Below are 15,267 nucleotides of genomic sequence, written 5' to 3' on the forward strand. Positions count from 1 at the left end.
AATCATTAACAACGATTTGCAAAAGGTTTGCATTTGTTCGAAAATACTATAGGTAGTAGTCAATTTGATCCTAACATCATCTGTTGAGTCACAACAACAAACATTGAGTCATGTTGAGTGTTATAGTCTATGAATATTGTTTAACAAATTATCCTGAAGTCAGCACATGTTCAGTAGATTTTCAGACAATTCAATATGAAGTTGATACGTACAGATAAAACCCAACTATTATAAAGTTCGAACAGAGACTTACAACATGTACAACATGTACTGTTTTTATTGAATGCCAGCGAAATTAGCGACGGATCTATCCCAATAGATTAAATAAAATTTACTGCAAGATTACAATTAATTTAGTGTGCGGTCTTTAACTACCTTTTCATTTTACTCCACTGTTAGTATTTTTTTACATTTAGCAATTAGGTCATGAAAAATTAAGTCTCTGAATTTAAGTAATATACCGTATTATTCGATATTTGACATGCATAATTAAATTGAACGTTTTTTCTTCTGAAAATCATATTCATTTATAGATACTGAGCAAACAACTACAGATGCAACATCAGTTCCTACTACTGCACAAACCATGACAGATGCAACATCAGTTTTTACTTTTGACCTAACGACAGAGGCAATTTCAGTTACTTCTACTGAGCAGACAACGACAGATGCAACATCAGTTCAAACAACTGAACAGACAAATACAGATGCAACATCAGATCGTATAACTGAACAGACTACTACAGATGCAACATCAATTCCTACTACTCAACAGACAACTTCAGATCCAACATCAGATTCTACTACTAAACAGACAACGAATGATGCAACATCAGATTCTACTACTAAACAGACAACGAATGATGCAACATCAGATCTTACTTTTGAACAGACAACTACGTGTGTAACATCAACCCCTACTTATGAACACACATCTACAAATGCTACATCAGATCTTATTACTGAACAGACAGCTACATATGCAATATCAGACCCTACTACTGAACAGACAACGAAAGATGCAACATCAGTTCCTACTTCTGAACAGAAAACGGCAGATGCAACATCAGATCCTACTACTGAACTGACAACGACAGATGCAACATCAGATCCTACTACTAAACAGACAACGACAAATACAACATCAGATCCTACTACTGAACAAACAACGACAGATACAACATCAGTTCCTATTACTGAACAAACAACGACAAATGCAACATCAGTTCCTACTACTGAACAGACAACGACAGATGCAACATCAGATCCAACTTCTGAACAGACAACGACAGATGCAACATCAGATCCTACTACTAAACAAACAACGACAGATGCAACACCAGTTCCTACTCCTGCACAGACAACAACAGATGCAACATCAGTTCCTTCTACTAAACAGACAACTACATATGCAACATTAATTCATAATACTACACAGACAAAGACAGATGCAACATCAGTTTTTTCTACTGAACAGACAACTACAGATACACCATCAGATCTAACTTCCGAACAGACAACGACAGATGCAACATCAGATCCTACTACTGAACAAACAACAACAGATACAACATCAGTTGCTACTACTGAACAGACAACGACAGATGCAACATCAGATCCAACTTCTGAACAGACAACGACAGATGCAACATCAGTTCCTACTACTGAACAGATAACAACAGATGCAACATCATTTCATACTACTGAACTGACATCGACAGAAGCAACATTAATTCATACTACTGAACTGACAACGACAGATGCAACATCAGTTCCTTCTACTGAGCAGACAACTACAGATACAACATCAGGTCTAACTTCCGAACAGACAACGACAGATGCAACATCAGATCCTACTACTGAACAAACAACAACAGATGCAACATCAGTTCCTACTACTGAACAGACAACGACAGATGCAACATCAGATCCAACTTCTGAACAGACAACGACAGATGCAACATCAGATCCTGCTACTGAACAAACAACAACCGTTGGAACATCAGATCCAACCACTGCACAGACAACCACAGATGCAACATCAGATTTAACTTCCGAACAGAAAACGACAGATTCAACATCAGATCCTACTACTGCACAGACAAAGACAGATGCAACATCAGGTTCTACTACTGAACAAACAACAACAGATGCAACATCAGTTCCTACTACTGAACAGATAACAACAGATGCAACATCAGTTCATACTACTGAACTGACAACGACAGATGCAACATCAGATCCCACTTCTGAACAGACAACGACAGATGCATTATCAGAATCTACCACTGCACAGACAACGACAGATGCAACATCAGATTTAACTTCCGAACAGAAAACGACAGATGCAACATCAGATCCTACTACTGCACAGACAAATACAGATGCAACATCAGCGCCTGCTACTAAACAGACAACGACAGATGCAACATTAGATCCTACTACTGAACAGACAACAACAGATGCAACATCTGCTCATACTACTGAACAGACAAAAACAGATGCAACATCAGTTCCTTCTACTGAACAGACAACTACAGATGCAACATCAGATCTATCTTCCGAACAGACAACGACAGATTTAACATCATATCCTACTACTGAACAAACAACTACAGATGCAACATCAGATCTATCTTCCGAACAGACAACGACAGATGCAACATCAGATCCTACTACTGAACAGACAACGACAGATGCAACATCGGCGCCTTCTACTGAACAGACAACTACAGATGCAACATCAGTTTTTACTACTGATCAGACAACGACGGATGCAGCATCAGATTCTACTACTGAACAAACAACGACAGATGCAACATCATTTCCTACTACTGAACAAACAACGACAGATGCAACATCAGTTCCTACTACTGAACAGACAACGACAGATGCAACATCAGATCCCACTACTGAACAAACAACGACAGATGCAATATCAGAGTCTAACACTGCACAGACAACGACAAATGCAACATCAGATTTAACTTCCGAACAGAAAACGACAGATGCAACATCAGATCCTACTACTGCACAGACAAAGACAGATGCAACATCAGCGCCTACTACTAAACAGACAACGGCAGATGCAACATTAGATCCTACTACTGAACAGACAACAACAGATGCAACATCAGTTCATACTACTGAACAAACAACGACAGATGCAACATCAGTTCCTACTACTGAACAAACAACGAAAGATGCAACATCAGTTCCTACTACTGAACAGAGAACGACAGATGCAACATCAGATCCAACTTCCGAACAGACAATGACAGATGCAACATCAGATCCTACTACTGAACAAACAACAACAGATGCAACATCAGTTCCTACTACTGAACAGACAACGACAGATGCAACATCAGATCCAACTTCTGAACAGACAACGACAGATGCAACATCAGTTCCTACTACAGAACAGATAACAACAGATGCAACATCAGTTCATACTGCTGAACTGACAATGACAGATGCAACATCAGTTCCTTCTACTGAACAGACAACTACAGATACAACATCAGATCTAACTTCCGAACAGACAACGACAGATGCAACATCAGATCCTACTACTGAACAAACAACTACAGATGCAACATCATATCTATCTTCCGAACAGACAGCGACAGATGCAACATCAGATCCTCCTACTGAACAGACAACGACAGATGCAACATCGGCGCCTTCTACTGAACAGACACCTACAGATGCATCATCAGTTTCTACTACTGATCAGACAACGACGGATGCAGCATCAGATCCTACTACTAAACAAACAACGACAGATGCAACATCAGCTCCTACTACTGAACAGAGAACGACAGATGCAACATCAGATCCAACTTCCGAACAGACAACGACAGATGCAACATCAGATCCTACTACTGAACAAACAACAACAGATGCATCATCAGTTCCAACTACTGAACAGACAACGACAGATGCAACATCAGTTCCTACTACTGAACAGATAACAACAGATGCAACATCAGTTCATACTACTGAACTGACAATAACAGATTCAACATCAAATCATACTACTGAACAGACAACTACAGATGCAACATTAATTCATACTACTGAACTGGCAACGACAGATGCAACATCAGTTCCTTCTACTGAACAGACAACTACAGATACAACATCAGATCTAACTTCCGAACAGACAACGACAGATGCAACATCAGATCCTACTACTGAACAAACAACAACAGATACAACATCAGTTCCTACTACTGAACAGACAACGACAGATGCAACATCAGGTCCAACTTCTGAACAGACAACGACAGATGCAACATCAGATCCTGCTACTGAACAAACAACGACAGATGGAACATCAGATCCTACCACTGCACAGACAACGACAGATGCAACATCAGATTTAACTTCCGAACAGAAAACGACAGATGCAACATCAGATCATTCTACTGCACAGACAAAGACAGATGCAACATCAGTTCCTACTACTGAACAAACAACAACAGATGCAACATCAGTTCCTACTACTGAACAGATAACAACAGATGCAACATCAGTTCATACTGCTGAACTGACAACGACAGATGCAACATCAAATCCAACTTCTGAACAGACAACGACAGATGCAATATCAGAGTCTACCACTGCACAGACAACGACAAATGCAACATCAGATTTAACTTCCGAACAGAAAACGACAGATGCAACATCAAATCCTACTACTGCACAGACAAAGACAGATGCAACATCAGCGCCTACTACTAAACAGACAACGGCAGATGCAACATTAGATCCTACTACTGAACAGAAAACAACAGATGCAACATCAGTTCATACTACTGAACAGACAACGACAGATGCAACATCAGTTCCTACTACTGAACAGATAACAACAGATGCAACATCAGTTCATACTGCTGAACTGACAATGACAGATGCAACATCAGTTCCTTCTACTGAACAGACAACTACAGATACAACATCAGATCTAACTTCCGAACAGACAACGACAGATGCAACATCAGATCCTACTACTGAACAAACAACTACAGATGCAACATCATATCTATCTTCCGAACAGACAGCGACAGATGCAACATCAGATCCTCCTACTGAACAGACAACGACAGATGCAACATCGGTGCCTTCTACTGAACAGACACCTACAGATGCATCATCAGTTTCTACTACTGATCAGACAACGACGGATGCAGCATCAGATCCTACTACTAAACAAACAACGACAGATGCAACATCAGCTCCTACTACTGAACAGAGAACGACAGATGCAACATCAGATCCAACTTCCGAACAGACAACGACAGATGCAACATCAGATCCTACTACTGAACAAACAACAACAGATGCATCATCAGTTCCAACTACTGAACAGACAACGACAGATGCAACATCAGTTCCTACTACTGAACAGATAACAACAGATGCAACATCAGTTCATACTACTGAACTGACAATAACAGATTCAACATCAAATCATACTACTGAACAGACAACTACAGATGCAACATTAATTCATACTACTGAACTGGCAACGACAGATGCAACATCAGTTCCTTCTACTGAACAGACAACTACAGATACAACATCAGATCTAACTTCCGAACAGACAACGACAGATGCAACATCAGATCCTACTACTGAACAAACAACAACAGATACAACATCAGTTCCTACTACTGAACAGACAACGACAGATGCAACATCAGGTCCAACTTCTGAACAGACAACGACAGATGCAACATCAGATCCTGCTACTGAACAAACAACGACAGATGGAACATCAGATCCTACCACTGCACAGACAACGACAGATGCAACATCAGATTTAACTTCCGAACAGAAAACGACAGATGCAACATCAGATCATTCTACTGCACAGACAAAGACAGATGCAACATCAGTTCCTACTACTGAACAAACAACAACAGATGCAACATCAGTTCCTACTACTGAACAGATAACAACAGATGCAACATCAGTTCATACTGCTGAACTGACAACGACAGATGCAACATCAAATCCAACTTCTGAACAGACAACGACAGATGCAATATCAGAGTCTACCACTGCACAGACAACGACAAATGCAACATCAGATTTAACTTCCGAACAGAAAACGACAGATGCAACATCAAATCCTACTACTGCACAGACAAAGACAGATGCAACATCAGCGCCTACTACTAAACAGACAACGGCAGATGCAACATTAGATCCTACTACTGAACAGAAAACAACAGATGCAACATCAGTTCATACTACTGAACAAACAACGACAGATGCAACATTAGTTCCTACTACTGAACAGAGAACGACAGATGCAACATCAGATCCAACTTCCGAACAGACAACGACAGATGCAACAACAGATCCTACTACTGAACAAACAACAACAGATGCAACATCAGTTCCTACTACTGAACAGACAACGACAGATGCAACATCAGATCCAACTTCTGAACAGACAACGACAGATGCAACATCAGTTCCTACTACTGAACAGATAACAACAGATGCAACATACTGAACAGACAACTACAGATGCAACATTAATTCATACTACTAAACTGGCAACGACAGATGCAACATCAGTTCCTTCTACTGAACAGACAACTACAGATACAACATCAGATCTAACTTCCGAACAGACAACGACAGATGCAACATCAGATCCTACTACTGAACAAACAACTACAGATGCAACATCATATCTATCTTCCGAACAGACAGCGACAGATGCAACATCAGATCCTCCTACTGAACAGACAACGACAGATGCAACATCGGCGCCTTCTACTGAACAGACACCTACAGATGCATCATCAGTTTCTACTACTGATCAGACAACGACGGATGCAGCATCAGATCCTACTACTGAACAAACAACGACAGATGCAACAACAGTTCCTACTACTGATCAAACAACGACAGATGCAACATCAGTTCCTACTACTGAACAAACAACGACAGATGCAACATCAGTTCCTACTACTGAACAGAGAACGACAGATGCAACATCAGTTCCTAGTACTGAACAGACAACGACAGATGCAACATCAGATCCAACTTCTGAACAGACAACGACAGATGCAACATCAGTTCCTACTACTGAACAGATAACAACAGATGCAACATTAGTTCATACTACTGAACTGACAATGACAGATGCAACATCAGATCATACTACTGAACAGACAACTACAGATGCAACATTAATTCATACTACTGAACTGGCAATGACAGATGCAACATCAGTTCCTTCTACTGAACAGACAACTACAGATACAACATCAGATCTAACTTCCGAACAGACAACTACAGATACAACATCAGATCTAACTTCCGAACAGACAACGACAGATGCAACATCAGATCCTACTACTGAACAAACAACAACAGATGCAACATCAGTTCCTACTACTGAACAGACAACGACAGATACAACATCAGATCCAACTTCTGAACAGACAACGACAGATGCAACATCAGATCCTGCTACTGAACAAACAACGACAGATGGAACATCAGATCCTACCACTGCACAGACAACGACAGATGCAACAACAGATTTAACTTCCGAACAGAAAACGACAGATGCAACATCAGATCCTTCTACTGCACAGACAAAGACAGATGCAACATCAGTTATTACTACTGCACAAACAACAACAGATGCAACATCAGTTCCTACTACTGAACAGATAACAACAGATGTAACATCAGATCCAACTTCTGAACAGACAACGACAGATGCAATATCAGAGTCTACCACTGCACATACAACGACAAATGCAACATCAGATTTAACTTCCGAACAGAAAACGACAGATGCAACATCAGATCCGACTACTGCACAGACAAAGACAGATGCAACATCAGCGCCTACTACTAAACAGACAACGGCAGATGCAACATTAGATCCTACTACTGAACAGACAACAACAGATGCAACATCAGCTCATACTGCTGAACAAACAAAAACAGATGCAACATCAGTTCCTTCTACTGAACAGACAACTACGGATGCAACATCAGATCTACCTTCCGAACAGACAACGACAGATGCAACATCATATCCTACTACTGAACAAACAGCTACAGATGCAACATTAGATCTATCTTCCGAACAGACAACGAGAGATGCAACATTAGATCCTACTACTGAACAAACAACTACAGATGCAACATTTGATCTATCTTTCGAACAGACAACTACGGATGCAACATCAGATCTATCTTCCGAACAGACAACGACAGATGCAACATCATATCCTACTACTGAACAAACAACTACAGATGCAACATCAGATCTATCTTCCGAAGAGACAAAAACAGATGCAACATCAGTTCCTACTACTGAACAGACAATGACAGATGCAACATCAGACCCTACTACTGAACAAACAACTACAGATGCAACATCAGTTTCTACTACTGATCAGACAACGACGGATGCAGCATCAGATCCTACTACTGAACAAACAACCACAGATGCAACATCAGTTCCTACCACTGCACATACAACGACAGATGCAACATCAGATTTAACTAGCAAACAGAAAACGACAGATGCAACATCAGATCCTACTACTGCACAGACAAAGACAGATGCAATATCAGCGCCTACTACTAAACAGACAACGACAGATACAACGTCAGATCCTACCACTGAACAGACAACGACGGATGCAACATTAGTTCATACTATTGAACAGACAAAAACAGATGCAACATCAGTTACGTCTACTGAACAGACAACAACAGATGCAACATCAGATCCAACTTTTGAACAGACAAAGACAGATGCAACATCAGACCCTACTACTGAACAAACAACTACAGATGCAACATCAGTTTCTACTACTGATCAGACAACGACGGATGCAGCATCAGATCCTACTACTGAACAAACAACGACGGATGCAACATCAGTTCCTACCACTGCACAGACAACGACAGATGCAACATCAGATTTAACTTCCGAACAGAAAACGACAGATGCAACATCATATTTAACTTCAGCGCCTACTACTAAACAGACAACGACAGATACAACGTCAGATCATACTACTGAACAGACAACGACAGATGCAACATCAGTTCATACTATTGAACAGACAAAAACAGTTACAACATCAGTTCCTTCTACTGAACAGACAACTAGAGATGCAACATCAGATCTATCTTCCGAACAGACAACGACAGATGCAACATCATATCCTACTACTGAGCAAACAACTACAGATGCAACATCAGATCTATCTTCCGAACAGACAACGACAGATGCAACATCATATTCTACTACTGAACAAACAACTACAGATGCAACATCAGATCTATCTTCCGAACAGACAACGACAGATGCAACATCAGTTCCTACTACTGAACAGACTACGACAGATGCAACATCAGATCCAACTTTTGAACAGACAAAGACAGATGCAACATCAGACCCTACTACTGAACAAACAACTACAGATGCAACATCAGTTTCTACTACTGATCAGACAACGACGGATGCAGCATCAGATCCTACTACTGAACAAACAACGACAGATGCAACAGCAGTTACTACTACTGAACAGACAACGACAAATTCAACATCAGATCCTACTGCTAAACACACAACAAAAAATGCAACATTAGACCCTACTTCTGAACAGTTAACGACAGATGCAACATCAGTTCCTACTACTGAACAGACAACGACAGATCCAACATCAGATCCCAATTCAGAACAGACATCGACAGATGCAACATCAAACCCTACTACTGAAGAAACAACGAGATATGCGACATCAGATCCTACTACTGAACAGACAACGACAGATGCAACATCAGACCATACTACTGAACAAACAACGACAGATGCAATATCAGACCCTACTTCTAAACAGACAACTACAGATGCAACATTAGACCCTACTACTAAACAAACAACGACAGATGCAACATTAGACCCTACTACTGAACAACCAACGACAGATGCAACACCAGATCCTACTTCTGAACAGATAACAACAGATGCAACATCAAACCCTACTACTAAACAGACAACGACAGATGCAACATTAGATCCTAGTTCTGAACAAACAACGACATATGCTACATCAAAGCCTACTACTGAACAGACAACGACAGGTGCAACATCAGACACTACTACTGAACAAACAACGACAGATGCAACATCAGATCCTACTACTGAACAAACAACTCCACATGCTATAACAGTCTTAACTACTGTACAGATAACTCCAGATGCTTCATCAGTTTCTGCTACTGAACAGACAGATAAAGCTGCAACGTCAGATCCTACTACTGAACAGACAGATAAAGCTGCAACATCAGATCCTACTACTGAACAGACAGATAAAGCTGCAACATCAGTCCCTACTACTGAACAAACAACGACAGATGCAACATCAGATCCTACTACTGAACAAACAACTCCACATGCTATAACAGTCTTAACTACTGTACAGATACCTCCAGATGCTTCATCAGTTTCTGCTACTGAACAGACAGATAAAGCTGCAACATCAGATCCTACTACTGAACAGACAGATAAAGCTGCAACATCAGATCCTACTACTGAACAGACAGTTTCAGATGCTACATCAGTCCCTACTTCTGAACAGACAACGACAGATTCAAGATCAGTACCTACTATTAAACAGACAGCGACAGATGTAATATCAAGGCCAACTACTGAACAAATAACTTCAGATGTAAAATCAACGCCTAGTACTGAACATACAAATACAGATGCAAAAGTGACGGCCACAACTGAACAAACAACTTCGGATGTATCATCAACAGCTGCTAACGAAAAGACAACAACTGTATCTGTAACATCATTACATACTATTGAACAAACAAATACAGATGTTACATCAAGACCTACTACTGAACAAACCACTAAAGATGTAACATCATTACATACTACTGAACAGATTACAACATATGAAACGTCATTTCATAATACTGAACAGAAAACAACAGATAAAACATCAATGGATACTACTGAACAGACAACTACAGATGTCACATCAAGGCAAACTAATGAACAGACAACTACAGATGTAACAAGTCATACCACTGAACAGACAACAACAGATGTAACATCAACACCTACTACTGAACAGACAACTACAGATGTAACTTCAACGGCTGCTACTGAACAAACAACTACATCTGTTACATCATTCCATACTTCTAAACAGACAACAACTACAGATGAAACATCAACACATACTACAGAACAGACAACTACAGAGGCAACATCAGATCCTACTACAGATCTGACAAATACAGATACAACATCAGTTCTTTCTACTGATCGGCCATCTACTCTTAAATACACAAAGACTTCGACATTGACTACATTTCAATCTACAAGTACTCTTATCACAACAACAGAAGAATCGTTGGAAAAAGAACCTAATACAGGTTAGTATTTTTAACACTAGTTGTGTTCAATATCATTTCTCCAGGGTTGACCATTTATATAATGTTGGTTTGAACCATTCGAATCCAGCAAAACGTGGAAACAACTGTTTTTATAAAACCCCTTTAGAGTCATTTTGACTGATGATTGTTCGTATTTGTGGGTTTTTTTCTGAACCCGTTTAGGGTTCTAAATGTACAACTTATTTTTTAAATGAGCTTGCCTGCGTCATATTTTCAAATGATAAATTGTGTATTGTTAATGTATTGAGAACCAACAGTTGAGAAAAGTTTCCACATGTTTGATACAGAAATGAAATATTAATGCATTTTGGGGTGATAAAATAATTTTATTAAAATTGATACATTGCAAAGATACATTGGTTGTTTCATGTGTTTAGTGAATTCGGAACATATGAATGGAAAATTGGAATGTATTCATAAAATATGGTGAAGAAACTGTCAACGTCAGGGCAACGTTGAATCGAAAATTTTGGATACATATTCCAATGAACAACGTACAATTGCACATTTGAACCGGTTTACTACTGATATGAACTTAATTGTAAATTGTTCTATTGCTATTTGTTCTTTATTTGTTATTCAACAATACAATGTATCTACAATTGCATACATCGAGAAAAAAAAAAACGTAGTATTTCATTCGAGTCTTTTTTTAGACGCAGAATTTCACGTCGATGTCAGACTTTTTTTAGAAAACGAGACGACCTGATGCACTGAATAATCCAAAATCTGAAGAAGCTTTTAAACTAGCGGGAACACTACATCACCCGGTATGTATAGTGTTATAAAGTGACCGTCAAAATCTATTTTGGTTTATCCACTAACTATATTATTTTAACTGTGTAGTCCTAGTGTTTAAGCACAGTGCCGAAACATTCGTCTGGACGGTACTATATGTAGTTAATATTTATTGTTTACAGATAAACTCATCATAGATACCAGGACTAAATTTAGTATATACGCCAGACGCGCGTTTCGTCTACAAAAGACTCATCAGTGACGCTTGGATTCAAAAAGTTAAACACACACACACACACACACACACAGAGAGAGAGAGAGAGAGAGAGAAAGAGAGAGAGAGAGAGAGAGAGAGAGAGAGAGAGAGAGAGAGAGAGAGAGAGAGAGAGAGAGAGAGAGAGAGAGAGAGAGAGAGAGAGAGAGAGAGAGAGAGAGAGAGAGAGAGAGAGAGAGAGAGAGATTCATCAAAATACTTTCTTACGTTATGAACAAAAACATAGTTATTATAATATTATAAATTATTGTAGCTTATTTGTAAAAAATAATGTTTTCATACTACACTTTTTTGTTATAATTTTTTCTGGTTACCAGACTAATAACTTGCCATAGCAAGTTAAAGTGATTATAGATTAAGAACTATGCAGTATTTACAAAGAGATGCGAAAGTTACCAGAAGGACATTCAAACTCATATACTAGTATCTATCTAAAAATAGACAACGCCACGGCTAGAAAAAAAGGGGGACAAAGGAATTTGATTGCAATTTTATTACAACCATCAACTCGAAATTTTATTTTGAGCTTATAGACTGAAGCAGATAATAGCAATGCTTTCATTATTTTTCTTTTCAAATTTCTTATAGATAACAATTTCTTAATTTAGGTAAGAACTTTAACATCAAAATGTATTATGCCAATTTCAAAAGCAGGAATAATCTGTGTTATAATGCATCTGTGTTGTGATTTGTTCTAGTTGAAACCGTTGCTAGATTTTTCACATTGTCAGCAAAAGCAAACCAATAAAACATTCAAACGGGTAATTGCCTATGACTGTTGATAAACAAGCATTTTCAAAAGTATAGATTCATGATGTGGAAAAAAATGAAACAACATATACACGATATTTATGAATTATATATATAATTAATAGTTCATTATAATACCATAATTGATATCTATCCTAGACAATTATCATACAAGAAATTAACTCAAGCTACCATTCAGTAAACTGATGCTATATTTGTTTTAGCTTGTCGAGCAGTATAAATCTGTTGCTGGTTTCGAAGATATAGACACCTTTTCATTTCGGTAAGTAATGTGGAGCAAAATATTTTCTTTTCTTAAGCCTTAACATTTGATATCACTTTTTAAAAAAGTTATCAGTATTGAAGTAATATACGGTGAAGGGTTAACTGTCAATCATGTTTTCGCCTGTCCCAAGTCATGAGCATTTATCCTGTGTTAGTTTTGAATGTTTTTTTTTAATTATAGTTCAAACTACATCTTTTGGAGTTAAATACGACGTCTTTTTTTTACTTAACTAGTAAAGAATTTTATGTTTGGGTCAACTGAGGTCCACCTCCAGTTGTGGGGTTTTCTTGCTGCGTAGGAGATTTAATAATGGCCTTCCGCTTTCATCTGCTCGTTGGTCGGGTTGTTGTCTCTTTTTCATATTTTCCATCTCCATTCTAAATTTTACCAATGAATATTTTTTTTTCTCATCAAGTTAGTCGGTGTTGAATCAGTCGAAAAATCAAGCTTGTGAACAAATTGAGCAGTAATAAGACTCTTCAGTCATGTCAGTTAGCTATTGACTTTAAAGAAGCTAAATTGAGATGTCATCAGCCTGCAAGTAGAGTTATGTAAATGGATCATAACCCTAACGTACCAATCAATGAGTCAGTTATCTTTGTTTTTTTTTTTTAAAAAACAAGCACTTCCAATCATAATGTCACCTATTTCTACGGAGTTCAAACTATCGTTTACATTAATTTTGTTCTTGTTTCAAGTCTGCTAACTATGATAATTTTATTGATTGTTTGGTTAATGGCGCAGCTCCCTATTCAGTTAAATGCATATCAGAATGTCATAGAAGATCGTCTTATTCCAGAATAAGTAGCAAAAAAGGATCGAATTTGCATTAATTTTCGTACACATTTTAACCGTACAATTAGTTTGATTTGTTTTACATTTGTCATGTCGGGGCCTTTTATTGCTGTCTATACGGTATGGGCTTTGCTCATTGTCGAAGGCATACCGTAACCTATAGTTGTTACTTTCTGTGTCATTTGGTCTCTTTTGAAAAGTTGTGTCATGGGCAATCATACCACATCTTCTCTTTTTATATCAAAGCTATTCGTACGACTAACACTAATAATGGACAATTTACTCATCGAAATATAAAAAAAGCGTGTAAAACCACTTGTTCGTATTTGCTCATTCTTTTGAAGAGACATTTATATTTGATGGCTAATATAAGCTTTATGAAACAAAAAATGAACCAGTGCAGAGTTAAAGTTTTGCTCTAATGGAATGTATTTAAACTACTGGTTCGAAAAGCAAAATTATCAAAACACTGCAGATTTTACACCAGTACGTTTTCAAAATCAAGTAATGAATGATTTTCTGTTTTACTTGTGAAAATCGTTTTATCTATTTCAAAAGTATATGTAGAGAGAACAACGAAGATTGCAGCGAGACTAGGTCAAGATATAGACGATACACAGCCGAGACGTAAGTCAAACAATGTATTTAGAAAACGTATAAATTAACCTTGGCATTAAAATCAATTATTTTAATTTTACTTATATGTTCATTGATAAAAAAGTGAGAAAATATACAATTTAATCATGTGTGGGTTTTGAATGTCCTGATGAGGGTTCCGATTAGGAATATTTTTCTGATGTTCGGACTCCTTCTCTTTTTTTCTTCAATAGAGGGTTGAATTTTTGTCGCCTTAACACCCATTTTTCTTTTTATATAAAATTCAAATAGCTCATTGACGGTCATTTGCGACTTTTTACGCAGATTCTATTTTTCTCTAACTTATTTGAGT

The 15,267-nt window shown here is 38.2% G+C and overlaps 1 protein-coding gene across 1 annotated transcript; it reads left to right on the forward strand.

Moving 5' to 3' along the window:
• The first annotated feature begins 538 nt into the window (after nucleotides 1-538).
• LOC143058092 (uncharacterized) lies at nucleotides 539-14,945 on the forward strand. Its single transcript, XM_076231557.1, has 5 exons — nucleotides 539-6,490; nucleotides 6,537-11,454; nucleotides 12,132-12,245; nucleotides 13,462-13,520; nucleotides 14,877-14,945. The coding sequence occupies exons 1-3, from the start codon at nucleotides 587-589 to the stop codon at nucleotides 12,182-12,184; spliced, it is 10,875 nt and encodes a 3,624-aa protein (XP_076087672.1). The 5' UTR covers nucleotides 539-586; the 3' UTR covers nucleotides 12,185-12,245; nucleotides 13,462-13,520; nucleotides 14,877-14,945.
• Nucleotides 14,946-15,267: the final 322 nt, after the last annotated feature.

Source organism: Mytilus galloprovincialis, chromosome 14 (genome assembly GCF_965363235.1).
Source record: "Mytilus galloprovincialis chromosome 14, xbMytGall1.hap1.1, whole genome shotgun sequence".
NCBI lineage: Eukaryota > Metazoa > Mollusca > Bivalvia > Mytilida > Mytilidae > Mytilus > Mytilus galloprovincialis.